General features: G+C 51.6%; 1 protein-coding gene across 1 annotated transcript in view; it reads right to left on the bottom strand.

Annotated features, from left to right (window-relative positions):
* Positions 1 to 288: 288 nt before the first annotated feature.
* Arhgap8 (Rho GTPase activating protein 8) overlaps positions 289 to 20,772 on the bottom strand; it is a 48,025-nt gene continuing 27,541 nt past the window's right edge. The window contains exons 5-12 of the mRNA XM_021183014.1: positions 19,859 to 19,945; positions 15,711 to 15,809; positions 15,037 to 15,147; positions 6,417 to 6,490; positions 5,758 to 5,835; positions 4,916 to 5,044; positions 2,570 to 2,673; positions 289 to 715 (exon numbers count right to left, since the gene is read on the bottom strand). Of these exons, the coding sequence (XP_021038673.1) occupies positions 419 to 715; positions 2,570 to 2,673; positions 4,916 to 5,044; positions 5,758 to 5,835; positions 6,417 to 6,490; positions 15,037 to 15,147; positions 15,711 to 15,809; positions 19,859 to 19,945 (979 nt within the window). The 3' untranslated portion in view covers positions 289 to 418. The remainder of the gene's footprint in view (positions 716 to 2,569; positions 2,674 to 4,915; positions 5,045 to 5,757; positions 5,836 to 6,416; positions 6,491 to 15,036; positions 15,148 to 15,710; positions 15,810 to 19,858; positions 19,946 to 20,772) is intronic.

Genomic DNA, 20,772 nt, shown 5'->3' with positions numbered 1-20,772 from the left:
CTAGCCAGCCTAGCCCCGGACTTGTGTGTGTTCCCCAAGAACCCTTGACCTGTCAGGTAACCCAGGGACTGTGACCAGTCTACAGCTGTGTCAGTCACTGGGTTGGACGGCCTGCCACATAGCACGGCAGCCAACAGTGACTGCTCTGGGCCCCTTGCCAGCAAATTCACATTTCCCTTTAGTCACGCTGAATTATGGCTCAGAAGAGTCGCCCTCACACATGTATGTCATTTCAGACATTTCCCAGAACCGTGATGGACCCAACAATCAGAAGCACAAAACCCCCACTAGGAAGTTCTAGGTTCATTTAATTCCTGTGTCTTCTTAAAGATAGTAAGTTCATAAGACAAACAGGTACACAGATGCCTAGATTGGAAGGGAGCATCTCCAGTCTCCATCTTGAGGTGTCTCAAGCTAGTCAGGAGATACGGAGGCGGGACAGGTATGGTGAGGCCCGGGGAGTGCCCGTCTTCATGAATTCTTTGGTAACAGGGCCAGCCTGTTGTACTTCCACAGTATCCCGGGTGTGCTCCCGAGGGGCCTCCTGGGAACTGAAGACTTTGTCATAGTACTCTATCAGCAGCTCTGTGAACAAGTTCAGAGGTACCAGGGCGCTCAGGGAAGCCACCCCCTGGGATGGCCAGATCAAGTTCAGTCCAAACACGCACGCCAGATTAGAGCTGTTCATCTTGTTTGAAATGCTCTCCAGAGACACCTGGAAGAGGAAATCCAAGAAATGAAGCCCCGGGCATCAGCAGTCTGGACTCCACCCTCACCCCAAGGGAGACTGGCATGGAAAGAGAGCTCTGGGTGATTCTGTCCACACCCCTGACGGGCCAGTGTGGTGGGAAGAGCTCTGAAGGGGGAGGGGGTGAGCTGGGGAGATGGTGCTCTTTGAGTCAGGCGCTTGCCACACCAGCTTGTGTTTAAGCCCAGAATAATCCAAGCAGAGTTCCAGGCCAGTGAAAGACCCCATCTCAAACACCAATGGAATCATTGAGAATGCTCAGTGGGGCCGGGCGGTGGTGGCACACGCCTTTAATCCCAGCACTTAGGAGGCAGAGGCAGGCGGATTTCTGAGTTGGAGGCCAGCCTGGTCTACAGAGTGAGTTCCAGGATAGCTGGGGCTACACAGAGAAACCCTCTCTTAAAAAACAAAACAAAACAAAAAAACAAAAACAAACAAACAAACAAACAAAAAAAAAACCCAGAGAATGCTCAGTGGGTAATGGTAAACTTCTGCAGAGTTTAGCAATCTGAGGGACCATGGCCTAAGAGGACCTGCCCCTGCAAACTGTATTCTGACCTCCATGTCTACATTCTGTAACATGTGCACACACGTATAACCACACATGAGCACACACATAGATAATAAACAGACAAGTAAATAAAAGAATTCTTGAATAGAGGCCTCAGCCAGTATCAAAATCCTGTGTGGCCATGTCTCCACTTGGGGGTCTCGGTTTCTCAGTTCTCCCATCTGTAAAAGGTTCTGGCCTTGATACTGTGGGGACCCTCTGATTCCACCATCTAGGATATCCTGGGTACCCCATCAGCATCTCTTGCACTTTGGCAGACTGGGTTGAGTCTGGGGGACCAGCACTGAAGATCTAAACCAGACACCCTCTGGCTTCTGTGATATGGCTGGGGAGGTGAGTTCAGGCCCCTGGGTATAGGAATGAGAGACAAGTGCTTTCTGGGCTGGGGGCTCCCATCCTCCTGGCTATCACAGCCACCTGCATAAGTAGGCTTCGGTACTCCCCACTTTCTAGATAAGGAAACTGGGCCCTGAGGCTGCTGAGTCCTTGTATAGGACAAGCCCAGCTCACAGCAGCCTTTGAGGAGGAGCTGAAGAGCCCCTTCTCCAGTAAGCCAGCACGAGCACATCCTTGCCTGCGTGAAAACGAACCAGGCAACAGTGAGAGACAGAACTGCTTATGAATGTAGGGGTACAGTAGAGGGCAGTGGGGGGAGATGGCTCAGGAGCTAAAGCACATGCCACAGAACCTGGGTTCAATTCCCAGCACCCACAAAAAAATGAGTGTGGTGGTACATGCCTATCAGAGCACTGGGGTACTGGAGAATAAAGACAGGCAGATCTCAGGAGCTCACTGCTCACTGGCCAGCTGATAATGGCTGACTGAATAAATGAGCTCTGGGTCTGTAAGAGTCTTTGTCACTAAAAACCAAGAGGGAGTGAGGAAGTCTCTGACATTGAGCTTTGACCCCCACATGGACAATCACACACGTTCATCCACGCACACACGCATGAACATATATACTCATACACACAACACAAGGAAAGCCAAGAATGTGACATCATACGACAGACTGTCTCCTCTGCCCTTCCTCTTTCCCATCCCTGGGCATCGCATCAGACTGCCAGGCTTCTCAGAAGAGCCAGGCTGGCCCTTGAGGGGAAGTCCTTTGGAGGTTAAAGAAAGTAGACTTGGCTATGACTTTGGACCTGAGGCAAGCAGGACCCGTCTGTGCAGGGACTGCTGTCAAGAGGCCCTTCCTTCCTTAGAGCTGGCCTTCCTTCTCCTGGGAGACAGCTAGTCGCACTTACCTCATGCAGGAAGCCCATGAGGTAGCGGAGGACGGCGTAGTTGTGTTCTGGGAGGCTCCGCAGGATCAGGCGGCAGTGGGTCACACGCAGGCTGCTCTCCACACCTGCAATGGCATGAGGCTGCTGGCCAGGGCAGCACAGTCCCCAGGACGGCCTGGCCATGTGGCTCTGCTCAGCACCTTATTACTTCTGCCAGGCTCCTTCCTCCTCTACATGATGGCTACAGAAACTGCAGCCTGCTGGGAAGCACGGCAGTGAGTCACTCAGCAAACAGCAAATGGCTAGTCCAGGGCCAGTAATTTACACACAGACAGCTGTCCACATCTGGCCCGGCAAGTTTCTCTCTTAATAACAGTCTTGTTTGCTCTTTCTCTCCACCACGCCCCCCACCCCACCCCCAGCCCCGTAAGTGCTGGTTTTAGAAGTATGCACCACCATGCCAGCTCTCAGTAATATTTTACTTGAACACAACCATGTTGTGTTGACACATTGCCTAGGGCTGCTTGTGGGTTACAAGGATGGAGCAGCAGCTGATATGGAGACTTTGTGGTTGGGGAAGGCTCAGCATTTACCCTCTGGCCTCCTTGGAGACAAATGCACCTACCTGTGATTCTCCATGTACATAGACCACTGTGTGGTTCCTGGGAAAAATCTCGCTTTCGGTGTGGGCGTGGGATGTAACTGTTTCATGCATAGACCCTCAGTCCCCTTGGTTGCCCTCCATTTGAGCTTTGAGACAGGTTCTCATGTGTCCCAGGCTGGCCCCAGACTTACTATGTAGCTGAGGATAACCCTTGAACTCCTAAGCCTCCTGCCTCCACTTCCCAAGTGATGGGATTACAGTTGGATGCCTCTGTGCCGGGTTTATGCAGTGCTGGGCATGGCAAACACCCTACCAGCTAGTCTACATCCTCAGATCCTCCATTTGAGCTACAGCCTCGGAGGAAAGACTAAACTAAAACCAAATGCGGCTGCAGAAGCCTGCAATCTCAGCACTTGGAGACTGAGGCAGAAGGATTAGGAGTTCAAGCTCAGCCTGGACTACCGAGTGAGACCATTTCTGAGATCAATTTTTTAAAAAGAAACAGAGCAAGTCACTCAATGGTTCCAGCTGAAGCACTCAAAATCACCCGCGAGCTCGGTGGTGACACATACCTTTAATCCCAGCACTTGGGAGGCAGAGCAAGGCAGATGGATCACTAAATTTGAGGCCAGCCTGGTTTACAGAGTGAGTTCCAGGACAGCCAGGGCTCCACAGAGAAACCCTGTCTCAAAAAAAAAATTATTTTTTTCAAGCAAAACACCCACACACAAGCATTTACACAGCTCCCTGAGATGTGGGTACACACACCGGCATGCATGTGATCCTGTTCCCGAGTCTCCAGCCTCTGACTCATCATCACTGTCCTCCCACTAAGCCTGTGCAGTGACCAGGAGACCCTGGGACTGTATGCATGCCGCTGGCAGGACACAGGATTCCTCATCTATGAAAAGCTTGAGGGCTTTCTAATAAACGCCGTCATCTCCAGGAACTGAGCTGGCTTCTTTAGCAATCTCAGTTGTCAAAGACTTGCCTGTGATTCACATTTCCAGGGAAACAAGGGGCCACCAGCCCTGGGCTGTGGATGATACAGCATCAGGCTCCTCTTCTTAGAATGATGGTCATGGAGAGAACATGGGAGGGATGCAGGCCACCTTGGCTATCATGGTGGTCCCTTTTAATCCCTCTCTGGGAAGCAGGCAGAGCAGCCAAATGTCATGACACTGATTCTGTTATCAGTCAGCTGAGCACGGTGTCACTTGTTTTGAGCCAAGGATGGCCTAAACATCCTACCTCTACCTTCCAAGTGGTGGAGTTACATCTACATAGCCCCATGCCTACTTTATTCAGTTCTAGGGAAGGGATCCAGGAGAACACTCCATCCACTGAGCCCCAGAGAATGCACGTGAGGGAAGTGAGTTCAGAGGAGCCACAGAACTTGCCCCAAGTCACATGACTAACTATCGCCTGGAAAAGCCACAACTTGAGACATGGTCAGCTCCAGACTGGCGTCGTAAATTCCCCTGGAGAGGGTTCACCAGCCTCCGTAGAGACTACAGCCTTCAATAAGCTCATGTATTCCACAGGGCCCTCAGGAAGAGCCGGTACACTTCACTTGAAGGAGAAGTGCAGCCACGTGCACTGGTACAGCCTCACTGAATGAACAGAGGAGTGGGCCCATGCTCCCCTCCGCTGACCCACAGGGACCAAGGTTGGGTGGACACTGCCTCAGCCGTGAGAGACCAAGGCTGACCCGGGTCTGTAGCCAGGGACACGCCGAGGCCAGGGTTCAAGCGGATACATACTGGTGATCCCGAGAATCTGCTCGTAGGCTTGGAAGGTCAGCAGTGGCTGGGGCAGCTCTCGGAGAAATGTCTTCAGGATCACGGCTGGGAGGTGCATGTCTCCGTAATCATCAAAGTTCACGGGCTTCCCTGAACACAGGACATGATGTGACGATTTAGCACCACACTGGCTTGAAAACTCGATGGTGAGGTATAGGTCACAGTTGTGTGCTCCTAGGGTGCCTCGGTCGCCACCTGGATTTGGGGTTGCTTTTCCCCTACCAACTTCCCTCTTATTGCTATGGTTTTCCTCTTTTAGGGTGCCCACGGAGTCAGCTATGGTTCCCTTGTGATTTTGCTGCGGATGGGGGTTTGAACTCCAAGGTCAGGGCCTTGGCTTTGGGGCTGCGCACACAGGGCTCTGGACCATGTGGGGGCGGGGCTACTGTTTGGGCGGGGCTTCCTGCGATGGGTATGCAATCACAGGAAGGGAGTGGGTGGCTCCAGCAGCACTAAAGAGCAAGTGTCCCTGGGAGCAAGGCAGCTGCTTGCTTAGTGTTACTTTGGGGATACTCCCAATTCGGTTGCAGGGTGGGGCCTGCCTTGGACATTGATTTTCCTACCTTGCAGTGTTAGTTCGAACTGTGTGGCTACCTGGTGTTGGAGGAGAAGGCGCATGGGCAATGAGAGCTGGGGCAACCTGGCCTAGCAGGCTGGAGTCTGGGTACAGTGGTTAGGGCACTGGCAGCAGCCCCATCCAGACCTGTTTCTGGGGTTAGGTAGGGTATCGAGTTACACCTGAGGATGGGGGTGGGGACGTGGCAATCGGGAATCTAGCAGGAGGTAGGAGCCCGGGACATCACCTTGGTCATATAGCCGCTGCACCTGGCGGACAGTCTGGGCACTGGCCGATCTCCGGAACAGGCCCTCGGTGCGCAGTCCTACAGGAAGAAGAAACCGAACATCTCAGATCCCTGTGCTCTGGGCTTCCCACGATTCTGTGACTCCCTTGTCTGTGGCATCAATTGCCTGTGGCGACAAGTCAAGCTTTTCCAGTCATCTGATGTCCCAACTCCGGTCCCTCCCTTCTGCTCTAAGAGAAGGGTGTGCAGAAACGCACAGGCCTGTGACCAGTTGCCCCTGCCTCCTAGCAGCTTTGTGACCCTTAAGAAAATACTCAGCCTTTCTCTTCTTCTATCCATCACCAGTTGGCTGCCTGCCGGACAGACCCCTGTAGGCTTCACAGCCAGGAGAGGAAGCCAGGCCCAAGAACAGCACATGGGGACACTGGGCAGCAGCCTGGAGGTTGAAGTCCTTTTAGTAACCCCTGCCTCTCCTCCCTAGCTTTCCCATAGACCCACATCCATGTATACACACCCCAGGTGACCACAGGGCCTTTGTACCTGCAATGCTTCTTTCTGCCTTCCAAGCCACAGGGCATATGCACCCATATACATGTGTGGGATGTTCGGGAGCTGAAATGAAGCCCCTTTGAGTGTCTCGGCCAGAGGCAGCTCCTTACCTTTTTCTCTCAGATATGTCACCGTCCAACGCAGCACTGGAGGGATGAGTTCACCTTGATTTTTGTCTCTGAGGCTGAGGGAGAAGAATGTACTGGCTTATTCATTCCAGACCTTGATGGCGGGCATGGCCAGGGGAAGGTTCTCAGATTCCCCATTCCAGAGAAGATACAACATCAAGGAGTCTCCGGGGAAAGAGATAGCTTCAGCCTCCATGAAGCAGCCATGAGTGCCCAAGCTTTGGAAGGACAACAGAGTGCCAGAACTCTACCCAGAATATGGTGTGGGGAATACTGGGGGCTACTTCATGGCAGGGTTTTGAGGGATGAGTAGGAGCTTGCCAGACACTAAAGTATTACAGTCAAGAAGATAGATGAATATCTAACTGTGAACATGGACCCAGGAGACTAGACTAGGTGCCCATTTAATTGTAAAAAGTACTTGCTGGGCATGGTGACACACGCCTTTAATCCCAGCACTTGAGAGACAGAGGCAGGTGGATCCTGGTCTACATAGTGAATTCTAGGACAGCCAAGACCACAGAGGGAGCCTGTCTCAAAAAAAAAATAAAACAAAGCAAAAGTACATGAGAAAGACATGGGCCCCAAGACACAGCAACAGCAGACAGACAGAAGGACTCAGTGCAGAGTCTGAATCCTCAGCATCTAGTGCTGCCTGGGACCTCGGATAAAGGAGCTACAGTGTCTTGGGATAAGTGTCTCTGTGTCACCTTCACTTGCAGGGGAGTTGCCTCTCTGTGCGCTGGCCATTTGCTGGCCCACACAACCTGCTATGGGACATAAGCAGACACAATACACCTGTTTTGTATGGCCTCCTGAATAGACCATACTTGCTCCAGCCCCACCCCCAAGCCCCAGAGAGAAGAGATGTCTTAGGTAGAGGCCACTCCTCTGGCCTGGGTGTCAAAAATAATAAGATACACAAAGTAAGCTGAACCCCAGTTGCTCCACACACTTCACGGAACCAGGAAAGATGCCTATGCTGAGAGGGAGACTACTTGTTACACAGCATCGCCAGCCCCAGCTGACTGATACACACTTGCCACTTGTAAGGCCAGGCCCAAAACTGCAGGGAAGGCCTTCAGAGTCCCCCGAATAGGAAGGTAGATTACAACACTGAGATGGGAAACAAGGACAGGTATAAATACAGAAAGCACCTATTCTGTTTCATGAAAGTGAGATGAATGTTTTAACTTGACTGGTACTTGGGTGGGGAAACTGAGGCACAGATTAACCGGTTACAAGACTCGCTCAACTGAGCGCAGAGCCAAAATGGAGTGTGCGTGGTGACCTTGGTTCTGCCAGTCAAACCTAGCACCGACCTCCCTGAGTCCCCATTTCCCCTTCTGTTAAGTGTCTCCAGGCCTGGCTGCAGAATCATCAGGGTGGCACACAAGTAACATCCTCCAAGGTAATCCTGTTACTCACTCCATAAGCAGCCAGCAAACCTACTCTGCCCCCATGTGGGCTGTCCTGGGATGCTAGGGACAGGCAGACCTTAAACACTTGGCTCAGTTCAACGCGCAATGCTCACGTCACACAAGCAATGGTCTCTATGCATCCTGACTCTGTGCGTGGTTTGGTGGTTTGGCAGAGATCTTTCTCTCTGCTAAAGACACACATGTAGGACCCTGAACAGTCACCATGAGGCTGTCCCTGCCTCTGGAGAGGCCCAGGAATGGATGGGCCCTTCCTAGCCTGCCCTGTGTCAACTTCCTAGTTGCCAGCTGTCAGGGAGGAGGTGATGTCTCTGGAGAGGGAGGAACAGGGCAGCAGGAGCCGCACTGCTGCTTTCTAGGGAGTCTGATGGTCTGGGCCGGCCGTCTCCAGAGCTCTGTTCTTGACAGCCAGTCCCATAGCCTCCTGAGCCTCAGTCTCCCAGTTTTGTAAAGTAAGGGTACTGACAGCCCCTCTCCCAATTCTGGGGATGCAGGCATATTCTTAAGCAGGAAGGCTTAATAGTATCAATGATAGAAATCATTCTCGTGCCAGGACTGAGCGGGGTCCCTAAGCAGAACACAAATGGCCTGTGGCAGAGGGAAACAAGTTGACCAGGCAAGCTGTGGTGACCTTTCAGAGAGTCCTGCTCAGCATGCAATACAAGCCTGAGCCACTGGAGACACATTTGCCAGGTGCTTCCCCCCCCCCCACTTTACTACTTAAAAGCAGATCTTTGGGTGGGCAGAGCCTTTGGGACCATTCAACCTGACCTCTCTGTTGGCGGAGAAAAAAACCCAGGCTCTCTTAAGGGAGAAATCTTTCCAAAGTCTCTGGTCCACTAGTCTGTGGACCTAAGGAGTGGCGCTCTGCCTCTATCTGTCAGCATTCATAGCAACCAGGGACCTGACTGGAAGTCGCTGCTAGAAGCAGGACAGCCCCTCCCCCCAGTTCTGAGTGAGTCTCTGTAAACACCCCACAGTCCCAAGCCCTTACTTGGTGACCCAGAAAGAGGCATGTTCCCTGGACTTGCAGAGTCAGTGCTGAGAATAACAATTATCCCAGGCAGGAGAGCAGATGGGCCCCACTCACTTCCTGCCTGGGCGGGTATGCCCAGGGCAATGGAGAAATGTCACACCATGTCCCCACTGAGTACCTCAATGGTACAGGGCAGGGGCAGGTCTTTGTAAAGATGCTTGGGGCACATTAAATCCATCCCCTGAGCTGAAGGGCCAAGGGCACCCTCAGAAGCAGCCCGGGAGACAGCAATGTCCAGCCATCTGCCCGGAAGGCACTGGGGAGGCTCTGCTCATAGACACTACCTGTCCCCAGGGAGAAGGGCCTGGCATCAGTCAGAGCAGGCTTTTTCCTACTTTTGCATGCCTTGCGTGTGGTGAATGCACAAACAGGGGAGTGAGGGGGTGGGGTGGGGAAGCCACCACCATGAAGCTGGTTGGTTGGCTGTTTGCAGGCAGTGAGTGTCTGGGTCCGTCCCAGGGCGCTACCTTCTCCAGTCCTCCAAGACAGTCATTGTCTCGCGAGCCTATGCCAGACCTCTGAAATGGTTGTCCAATCCCCGAGATGGGAGGAACCCATAAAGCCCCTTGGTCACAGAGTCAGCCAGGGAGGTCCTAGATGCCAAGGCGGCTGGACAGCGTCAATGGATTGGTGGTCACTGCTCTGCCTCATGTACCTTTGAGAGTCTGGTAGTCATAATATTTCATCCCCATTTTTATAGAGGAAAAACTGAAGCTCAGAGGTAAATCATTTTACGTGAGGTCACACTTCCTGGTGTGGGTACAAGCAGGGTCAAAATCAGGCTAAGAGGTAGCTCATCAGTTAATAGTATGCACTCTACTACCCAAAGAACCCGAGTTCAACTCCTAACTGAACTCACAGCTCACAGCTGCTTGTAACTCCAACAACATGGGGGTTTGATGCCCTTTTCTAGGCCCCAAGGGTACTACCAACTCACATGAATAAACACATAATGTCTATATGATATATATTATAGTATATAAAACACACACACACATTTTTTTTTTTTTTTATGGAGACAGGGTCTCTCTACATAGCTATGGCTGTCCTGAAACTCACTATGTAGAGTAGGCTGGCCTTGAACTCAGAGAGTTGCACCTGCCTCTGCCCTCCTGGGTTCTGGGATTGAAAGCATATGCACAAAAGGTACAGACTACAGCTTGTCTATTGAACCGGGGTATGTGGAGTCAGCAAGGGGGCTGGGAAGTTACAGGACAGCAGGACTCAGAAATGTGGAGCCTCACATCTATGGAGCCAGTCCTCTCTGGATGGGCAATTAGAAATGGCTTCACGGTAGAGTCTTGAAACTCTACCGAGGTAGAGAGTCTATTTCTTATTCTATCGCTATAACAAAATCCCTGACACAGTGTCATTTATAAATGAAATACAGTTCTTTCTTATAGCTCTGGAGGCAGAACATTCAAGTGCAGGGGGCCCTATATCTGCTGGGCTCCTGGCCAGGACTTTCTGTCATATCATAATGCGACAGAAGGGAACTGAGCACAAGAGAGGGGAAAAGCAGGAGGAACTTCCTACCTATTTCCTTTCCTCCCGGAAGGAACTCACTAGAGGGAATTTCCAGGTCTACTCATGTGGTTGGAGCCTGTGACCCATGCGCCTCTTGCTGTGCCTCATTGCTCTGCTGGGAAGAGCAGTTGCATCCAACACACTGGCTTCCGGGAATGTTTGTACCACAGCCTGCGGACACAGCATAGAACCAGGGTCCAGGGTTGCCCACTCCCCACCACTAGGCCAATCACAGGGAGCAGGTCTGATACTCTCAGGACATCAACAAAACATGGTGAGGGCTTCAGGGATGGTGCACAGGTAAAGCGCCTGCTGTACAAACAAGCACACAGGCCTGAGTTTAAGCCCTAGAACCGCATAAAAAGACAGGCAGGTGTGTGTGCTTAGAATCCCAGCACCGGGGAAGCAGGTGATTCACCATCTAGCTGTAGACCCAAGGGAACAGAAAACCCAGAAACTCACAATCTTGCACGTGAATTCTCAGGCTAGCGTTATACATAATAGGGAATAGGTGGAAACGAGCGATATGTTCAGTAATTGCTAGAGAACGAACATAGTCTGGTATGACCCCCAAAATGACATCAGGCAGATACAGCTCAAAGCGGTCACACATGGTGTGGTTCCAGATAGAAAGTGGGCTGGAGTCTCTGAGGGGCTTGTGAGGCAGAAAGGGCCAGAGATGTGGTCGGAATGTTCTGGGATTAGACAAGGGTGGCAACTGCCCACGGGTGTGATAAACTTATCCCACACAGCACTGCATACTTAGAAAAAGGGAAAATGACCCAATAATCCAGGCCTGGACAGTTCCTAGATGCACACGTACATCAGTCCTGGATTTGGACACTAAATCCTACTCTGATGGGCAGGTAGAGGATGTGGGGAGGTGTCAGGAGGGAGAAGGCTCACACATCCTAATTTGTGTGCAGCCATCAGGGAAGGCTTCCTGGAGGAGGGGGCTAGTGAAGGCACATAATCTGCATGCTCTGTGGCAAGGCCCATGGTCGCAAGGCTCTTGGGCAGGGTTAGTTTGGAAGGCAGTGGCTCATCCCTCGACTTAGAGAAACTGGGAAGTGTAAAATCAGTAGCTTGGACTTCGCAAACCTGGAAAGTTTGGCCCACCTCATCCTTTTTTCCCAGACTCCACGGGTACCCAGAGGAGACTCACACCTCTCTTCCCTCTCTCCCTGAGGATGGCAAGCAAGCCTGTATATTTCTGCAGTGCTGCATTTGCACATGCTAAGCAAATGCCTCCCAGCCCTGGCTGAGCCAGGAGACCTCTGACTCCCTGACTTCGCCTTCCTCTGTTGGCTTAAGTGGCTCATTCCAAGGGATGGCTTTCTGTCGTGAACTTAAATCAGCAAATTAACATTGGCGCATAGGCTTTGGTTATGAATTTTAATGTCTTCCATTCATTCACAGTCCAAACAAATTACATATCTGGTGCTTTATTTAATACGTTTATTGCCATTTTATTATAGTCATTGGCAATGAGACAGCATAAAATATTAATTTAAAGAAGCAATCACACAGATTATGTCGTAAAGTGGCGTGCCCGGAATGTACGCAAAGGCAGCTGATGTTGCTTGCTGTTCTCTAAAGAGATAATGAAGTGGATTTTCCTGTGTGGTGTTGGAGTGGCCGCAGTGGTAACACATACTAGGCAAGCAAGCACTCTACCACCCAGCTGCACCCCAGCTCTGCCTGTTTATTCCATGTATTGATTGTTAAAAGCAGTTACTGATCCTGGAACACAAATAACTCTGGGACTGTCACATTGCTAGGAAGCCTCCTGTCTACTGACAACTCTGTGTCAACATATCCTGAAAGGGCTCAAGTCACCGAAGGTGTGAAGGTGTCCCAGGTGTCCTGGTTGGGTAGCTGTTTGCTTCATAAAGACACATCCCCTCCTGGAGCAGGGAGGAAAGGGGAGAGGGAGGAGGGAAATTCATAAGGCTCACTACACTCACCAGAAACTTACAAGACACAGGAGGCTTGTATAAGGTTATATAAACAGTGAGCTACTGCTAGGAAGGAGGGCCTCTTGGAGCTGTCTGCAAATCCCACAGGGGGCTCCAGGAATGCTGGGGTGTGGGACTTCTCAGTGATGCAGCTGCCTGAGTCACCTATGCTCCCATGAATAACTCCATCAATGCACTGATCTGCAGACTACACTTGGACAGAACCCCTCCTTTGTCTGTCATTCTCTCCTGCCTGAGGTAGACAAAAACAGCCCCCACTTTGGGGCTGGAGAGACGGCTCAGCGGTTACAAGCACAGTCTATTCTTGTAGAGGACCCAGGTTTCATTCCCGGCACCTACATGGCATCTCAGAGCCATCTGTCACCCTGGTTACAGGCGATCTGACGCTTTCTTCTGGTCTCTGTGGGAAGCAGGCACATACATGGTGCACAGGCACACATACAGGCAAAACACCCACATGCATAAAATAAAACAAAAACCAAGTCTTCCCCCAAACCCAGCTACACGGTAGAGCTGTAAGACTGACAACAGCCACCAACAGGTTCCCAATCTCGATGCTCAGGCCCATGCCCAATGTACGAATCTGCACGTTACCCTTGTTTTCTGTTTTCAAGTGGTTGTGTGTATATGTGTGCTTATAAGCAGGAGGTGCGACTATGGATGGGTGTCATTTTTCACTGGCCCAGTAGGTGTTGATTAGGTTAGGCCAGCTGGCCAGTGAGCCCCAGATATATCTCTGCCTCACAGACACATGGCACATCACAGTATATGGTGGAATACAGTGTACTCTGGCTTAGTGACAAGCACTTGTGTTTTCTGTTGTTTTGTTTTGTTTTTGAGAAGACAGAGATAGCTCTGCGGGGTACAACAGGCCATCAGATAGCATGGCTGGAGCCTTTAGAAGGAGCTCTGAGTGAAAGAACCACTAGGGACATTGGCAGTAGAACCATAGAAGCAGAAAAGCCACAGAGAGACCTCAGAAACATTGTGGAAATTTGTCTCTTGATGGCCTGGTGCAGCAGCGATGAGCTCTCACCAGCGACCCCTAGAGGGCATTGTAGTTACTTCAGGCACCAGCTCTCCCCTGCCTTTGGGGTAGCTAGCATCTATAATGTGTGGACCACCAGGTAGTTACAGCAGCAAACTTTCATAACCCATGAAAAGGCAGTACTCTTTAGTGGCAAGTTTGTGTTCTAGTTTGGGGGCAGGGGGACTATTTCACCATTTACTGCATTTTCTCTCTGAGAACGTGTGGCTGGGTGGGGAGGTACTGTGTGACCCAGGAGCAGGCACAGGTGTTACTGAAACTGTTAAGACAGGAAGTAGCCATGTGCTCACTCAACCTGGAGTTGGTCCAGCAGACCACGCCCGTCACAACAGAAAACTCCATCAGACAGTGGGGATCCAGGGAGATATGCGGAACAGCAGTCCTCTTTGTGATATCCCAAGATGCTCCCCTGGGGACGCATCCTGCTCCATCCACTCAGAGAACACTGCTTTATCATACCTCCCTAGCTGACAGGTACGGAAGCATGCGATAGCCACCTCACCACCTCAGGATGCTTCCCGATGGCTGTCATGACTAATTAGCTTAAAACAACACCCTGATAATCCTTACAGTCTAGAATAGGTGTGGGGGGTTGGGGGGTGGACCTGGAGGCTCTGGGATATTCTCTTTGCTTTTGCAGCTTTACAGACTCTTGCTTATATAACCCAAGGGGCTACCCTGGGTTCACCAAAGTGTCCCAGTTAGCTCCCATCTCAAGACGCTGCTCACATCTGCAAAGTCCTTCCTGCCAGCCAGTTGCAGCCACAGGTACTGGGGGCTTAGGATATGACATCCACTGGGCATATTTTGTTTTCTACACATGCACAGTAGACCATGAGAGTATTTGGATGGGTCTTATCCCAGCGTCTACACAAGGACATGAGGACCCCTGTCCTGGTAGCCCAGGAAGCACAGGGACAAACTTACATCCCCAACAGATTTCCCAGGGTGCCCAGCTCCTCATGGACCTTTAAGGTGGCCAGAGCTTTTAAGTGAAAATCAAACCTCGTGAGGGTCTCTCACACAAAGCAACTGAAGCGTCCAGCTCTTCCCGAGTGTGCTGTGGGCGGCCTGACCACTTCAGCTTCTTTAGGATAAAACATCGCCTTGGATTTATGTCGGCCAGGTCTACTACCAGGGCATGAGACCCAAAGAGGGACAAACTCATGACCCAGAGGGTGGGGCACATAAGAACCTGGACTGGGGGTAGGCTGGGGGTGCTGTGATGGGATACCGGGGAAGGCTTCTGGGGGAGGGGCCCAAGATGCATGGGAATGAAGCTGGCCTGGTAAACAGGTAGGAAATGACAGATCCACCAAAGATCAAAGTCCCTCGAGCATGTCTCACTTGGAAGATGACAGGAAAGGCCCAAAGAGCAGGGAGCCAGAACTGAAGGGTGGCCGAAAAGCTCTTGTCCTCTGCCCAGGCACACATGGAACAGCGGCCACTCCACCTCAGAGGGGACTTGAACCTTTATCTCTCCTGTAGGCAGGAGGCAGAGGCCTGGGGTAACCTCTTTGGACAGAGAGGGGTCCCGCTGCTCAGGAAAGCAGGGTATCTCTCCTTCACTTACTATTGCAGGCTGACGCCAAACTGCTGGGTGGGCAGAGGCGGCCGAGGTGGCGGTGTCTTGGTGGGCGGGGGTGGTTGACCTTTGTGCAGGTTTTGCAGCTTCTCGTCATACCTATGGACACAACAGGAGAGTGTCACCTCACAGGGGGACAGCCTTTTAGCCATAGAAATGATCTCCAAGTGCTGTGTGGAGACTAAGCCCCATCCGCATCAATAGGAAACCCACATATCCTATCTCTAAGTTTCAGGCATCCCGGGGCAGGGTGCCGCATCCTCAGAGAGAAGTGAAGACCAGGCTCAGGAGCTTCACTGGAGCTGGCCTGCCTGGCACAGGCCTGAAGCCACAGAGTTTCTGCTCATTGACCCTGCGTTCCGGCTTGCCAGACACTCAGTGAGGCATTCAGCAGGAGCTGAATGAAACGCCACTAGCTGTCTTCCCGAATCCCCCGCGCCTGCCACTCCTAGAACATTTCATTCCACACACGGCTCACCAGCACACCAGGGAACCCCTTTCATATCCGGCTCAGAAGCAGAACGGCAAACCCGTGCCTGGATGTGTTTTTAATCAGTTTGTACTTGTACTGTATGCAGCCTTCGTGGCTTGCTCTCCCTCATGTATGTAGGCGGATACCGGACCCCAGAGCCATGCGGGGTGGGGCGAGGGCGGGCCCTCACCTCACTACTTCCGGGGGGATGAGCAGCTGATCGCACTGAAGGTGTTCTCGGAGCTCACGCAGGTTGCTGCAGTAGGTGACTTTTTTCCCAAACTTGTGACTGAGGAAGGAGAAGCAAGAGAATAAAACGTTGAGGGGCGGGTCTCTAATCCCAGCACTCAGAAGGCAGGGGCAAGTGGTTCTCTGTAAGTTCAAGGCCAGCCAGATCTACAGCGTTCCAGGACAGCCAGGCTGTTACCCAGACAAACCTCGTCTTGAACCCCCCCCTCCCCAAACAAACAAACAAAAGACAGAGCATGCACTGACAGCCAGAATATGCCACAGGCCCTAGAGGCTCACATGTATAAAATAATTATGCCTCTACTTTGAACTGGTTGTGAATTTACATAGTGCACAAAGATAACTTAAGGGGGAAAGGACTTATTTCAGCTCAAAGTTCAAGCAACACTCCCATCATGGCAGTGATGTCAACGTAGGAGGTGCTCAAAGCAGCAGGTCATCTATGTCCAGGCCAGCAGACGATGCACACACGTATACCACTGCTCAGTTCCTTTCTCCCTTTATACAACCCAGGATCTGCTGCCAGGGGAATGGCCCCACCCACAGGGTACAGGTCTTCCCTCTTCAATTAATAGTATAACCGCTCACAGACATGCCCAGAGACTCCTCTCCCATGTGATTCTTCATACTGCCAGGTTGACTTTGATACTGACCATAACTATGTGCCAGCTCAGAGGACCAGTGAGCCGAGCCTGCATGTCTGAAGTCACTATGGTCCGAGACGAGTAATGATTTTGTGTTGGGCCATCTCCTCTCCCTGACAGACCAAAGGGCAGGGACCTTGGGAGACTCTCCAGGGATGCTTCAGGCCATGGGGAGACATGGCCTCTGCCAGCCTTTCTATTCTCTCCCAGGGGTCCAGGATAAGGCAGGTGATCTGCCAAGGCCTGGGTTCCACTGATACAGACTCTGAATTTGAACCATTGTAAGTAGACATTGCAATGATGAGAAAAGGCAAGTTCCGTGCTCAGCAGTGCCAGATTCCGCTGCAGTTAAAACAACCCGCGTGTGCTCCACATTGTAGATAATGTGAAATTAAGATTATCCAATTTACCACTGCTCAAACAAAACAAGACCACAGGGGATCTGATAGATGGGACACCCCTGTGAGTGGAGTAGAATTCCAGGTCCAACCTAAACCAGTTCCCACACCCCAAGGGAGGTCAAGGCCTGTGCACTGGCTCCCTCTTGTGGACAAGAATGGATCAGACTTGGGGGCCAGATTCCAGCCATGAGCAAGGGAGCCAGGGAGCCTTAGCTGGGGAAAGAATGCAGGCCCTGAGCCCTGAGGAAAGAGTTGGGACAGGTCTTATGGGGTGTCCTCACCTATCTGTTCAGATAACAGACAACTCGGGGACAGTTTTGCCTCTGCTCTGGGGACATTAAGGTTTCCTCTGGGGTATGAAGTGCTATTAATGTTTTTTTGTGTGGACAGGAAGAGCCCACTGAGCCTACTAAGGACCTAGCTGTCCTGTGGAACTTTCTAGACAGTAACATCTGCTTCAGCACTCTGGGATCCTCCCATGGCCACTCCTGCCCACTCAGGAGCCACACACCACCTTTCTCTCTGTAGCTATCTGACAATTGCTTTTAAGCCAGGCACCCGCTGGACCCTAGGATTAGGAGGGTAAGTAGACATGACCCATCTGGCCTTTTATACTGGCGGAAGGGCCTTGAGCAGCTTAGTCAGGAAGGCCAGCCACAGGCATAGGACAAGACTTGTGCCATACCCACAGCTGCTGGAAGAGACTGAGTCAGGGCAGTGCTCAGGATCCAAGTTCAAGTGTGTGTGAGTACACAGGTCATCCTGTGTTCAGGTTTCATTCTGTCCTTAGATCCCAGGCCAGAGTCCTTCACAAGCTGTGTGACCTGTGGAAGCTGTATGACCTCTCTGAGCACTGACCTCCCCTGTTTAGAGGCAGAGAAGGCATGGCTGAAAGACATAAGATGGTTCGGTGTATAACATAAGGTGACTTGATAATTCAACCCCCAAAGGAGAGTTAAAAACATTCTAGAACAAACCAGGCCTGGTGGTGCATGCTACGTTCCATAGAACATGAGGGCTGTGGGGAAGGCACGTTGAACTATAGGCCAGGTGAAGTGTGGGATGGGACTTGAGGTGAAGCAAGGTCGCAGCAATTTCCAGGAGCCACTGATGGAGTGTGTGTGTGTGTGTGTGTGTGTGTGTGTGTGCTTCTGTGAATGCAAATGAACATACACACTGAATAGGAATGTGTAGCATAAGCACACACATCAATGCAAGCAGACATTCAAGAACATGTACTGGTGGGGTCCTGGGGTCTTAGGATAGAGATGGGTGGCAGCTGTCAGAGACCTGGAGCAAAAGAAACAGCTTGAAATGGCACCAGCATACCCTCCATGGGGTACAGGTCAGTGGGGAAGACCATGGGCGGGCAGGGCTGTGGCCCCCTTAATTTTTCTAGTTTTTAAAGGTGCCTGTGACCCTTGGTGTGGGACTTCTGCTTCCATCCTCGAAGCCAGCAGCACGGCCCCTTTAAGCTTCTTCCCCTACAATGCAGGGAAAGGCTACGCTAAGGACCCCATTGTTCACCTCTCTCCTGGAGAACATTCCAAGTTGTCTTCTGTTTGCAACTCCTCAGCTTAATCTTATCTGCATAACTCCTGTGCTGTGGAACGTGACCGATTTGCAGGCTCTGGGACCTGAATGACCTTTAGGGTCACTCACTGTCCAGTGAAGAAGGGTCTGATACCAACAGTGTGACTGCGTCTGAGTGATGGAGACTCGAGAACTGAACCCTCAAGGAGGAGAGGTAGGAGGTGGGGGATGCAGGAAGACTGGAGTTTTCCATGCACTTGGTGACTTGGTGGGCTGGGCTGCTGAAGTCAGAGGGGAGTGGGGAGAAAGGATGTGATGCCCACCCGTCTCTGTCCTGCGTTCTCACCTATACACAGGGCACAACATGAATGTTCCTTTTGACTGTGGACTTTTGAGCCACTGTAGGTAGATATCAACAAATGGGAAGGGTCAGGAGGATATGACAGAAGAGGAGGAGGAGGCAGCAAAAGGTTTTGAGGGCCATGTGACCACTCACTATGTGTGTGCCCTCTCTTCCTGAGTCCTCCTGGCTGACCAGGAAGGATGCTGTCACTTCCTCTCTGAATGCGTTCCCTCGCCTGAGTGTCCCTACCCACCTGAATGAAGCTCACCCACTCACCATGTGGCTGGGTGCAGTTTGTGCCTGATGCTTGTGGCTAAATAAAGAGGAAATGAAGATGCCCCAGGGGTCCCCACAGAGGCAGGTCTTACAGTCCCTTGTAGCAATTCCTGATACTGGCAGAGAAATCACTAGCCAGTGAGAAAGAATCCTGACTTGGAAAGAGCTGACAGAAGTCCCCACATTTCTGGGCTGTTGCCTTGGATGCAGGGAGTGAAAGGCTAGCCCATGGGTTTGGGGTAGCCATCCTGAGTTTCCAGGAAAAGGTCTGTGCCTTCACCTGCTCCAGAAAGGAAGTCTGAAACATGGCCATGGGCGTGTCACACAGTTTCTACCAGCAGACAATAGAGACAGTGCCTCACAGAGTGGTCTGTCTGCACCCAGAGGGAGTGGAGACGGCGTCACTGAGGCCCATGGTGGAGTGTCCACATCCACAGGGCCAACTCTACAAGAACACCTGGGCACTGAGCATGGCTAAGCTTCCTTGCTATATCATACTCAGATGCAGGGGACAGGCTGTCCCAGGTCATTCCCCAAAGACAGAATGAGAGCCCATGTGCCTATATCCCAGCCTCTGCATTTACAGTTACCCTGATGTGTTAACTGGAGTTCTTCCTGGGCTTTGTGACCTTGGCAGTGACCTTGGAAACCAAGATACACAGCTGTAGAATGTGGGCATTCGAGTCCTGATGTATTTAAAATACTAGCTGTGACATCAATGTCATGGGACAGCATTCCTGTCCACAACTTCAGTACATGGCCTGAGCAGCCATGTGACCCCCCCCCATGGTAACCTATCGATGCCTCAGAGGCAGACCTGCATGGAGCCCTCTGACAGAGGTGCACCCCAGAGTTGGTGATGGGCATGAGGGTCTACAGAGTGCCTACTCACCTGATGAGGGGCTTGAAGATGTTCCACAGTGCTTTGATGAGGCTGGTGGGGTGTACAACGTACAGTGCCTTGAGGTTCTTCTTGTACCTGAGAAGGGAAAGGCGAGGTGACTTCAAGTCCCCCAACTCCGCCACACTCCACACTGAATGACTACACAGCAGGTCCAAGCCTCAGAAAATCCATTTCTCAGCAAACTCAACTAAAGGACATGGATTAAAACCTAGAAGGAACTGAGTTTAGGGAAGCGCGCCTTTAATCCCAGGATATGAGAGGCAGAACCAGGTGGAGCTCTGAGTTTGTATGAGGCCAGCTTGGTCTATGTAGAGACTCCCTGGTCAGCCAGGGATACACAGTGAGACCCTATTTTGGAACAAAACCAGAAAGAGGAAGAGTTGGGAAGATGGCTCAGTTGGTAAAGTATCTGAGGAACCCCAGGACCCACTTAAGAAAAGCTGGGCTGTGGTGGCAAATGCTTGAAATCTCAGTGCCGGGAAGGAATAGACAGGGGGATCCTTGGCCGGAAAGCCTACTGGGCAAGTTCTAAGCAAATGATAGACCCTGTCTCAACAAACAGGGAGGATGGTGCCTAAGAAGGGATGGCAGTTGAGATTGACCTCTGGCTTGCACACAAGCGCGCGAGCACACACACACACACACACACACACACACACACACACGCACGCGCGCGCACACACACGCTCTGATCCCTCTGCCTTGGCCTGCCCAGTGCATTGTTTACACGGCATGAGTGAAGTGGAGCCTGTGCTTAAGGATATTCTCACAGATGCAGAAGATGGGTGGACAGGGGTGTCGAGCACAGCCCTAAACCAGGAAAGACCTAGCCACGGCTCTCAGAATGAAATCTAATAAACCTGTCCAGAACCCTCATCAATAGCAATGTCTTTTTTTTTTTT

This window comes from Mus caroli, chromosome 15, assembly GCF_900094665.2.
Source record: "Mus caroli chromosome 15, CAROLI_EIJ_v1.1, whole genome shotgun sequence".
NCBI lineage: Eukaryota > Metazoa > Chordata > Mammalia > Rodentia > Muridae > Mus > Mus caroli.
The sequence above is the reverse complement of the archived record's forward strand: the minus strand, read 5'-3'. Positions and strand labels throughout refer to the sequence as shown.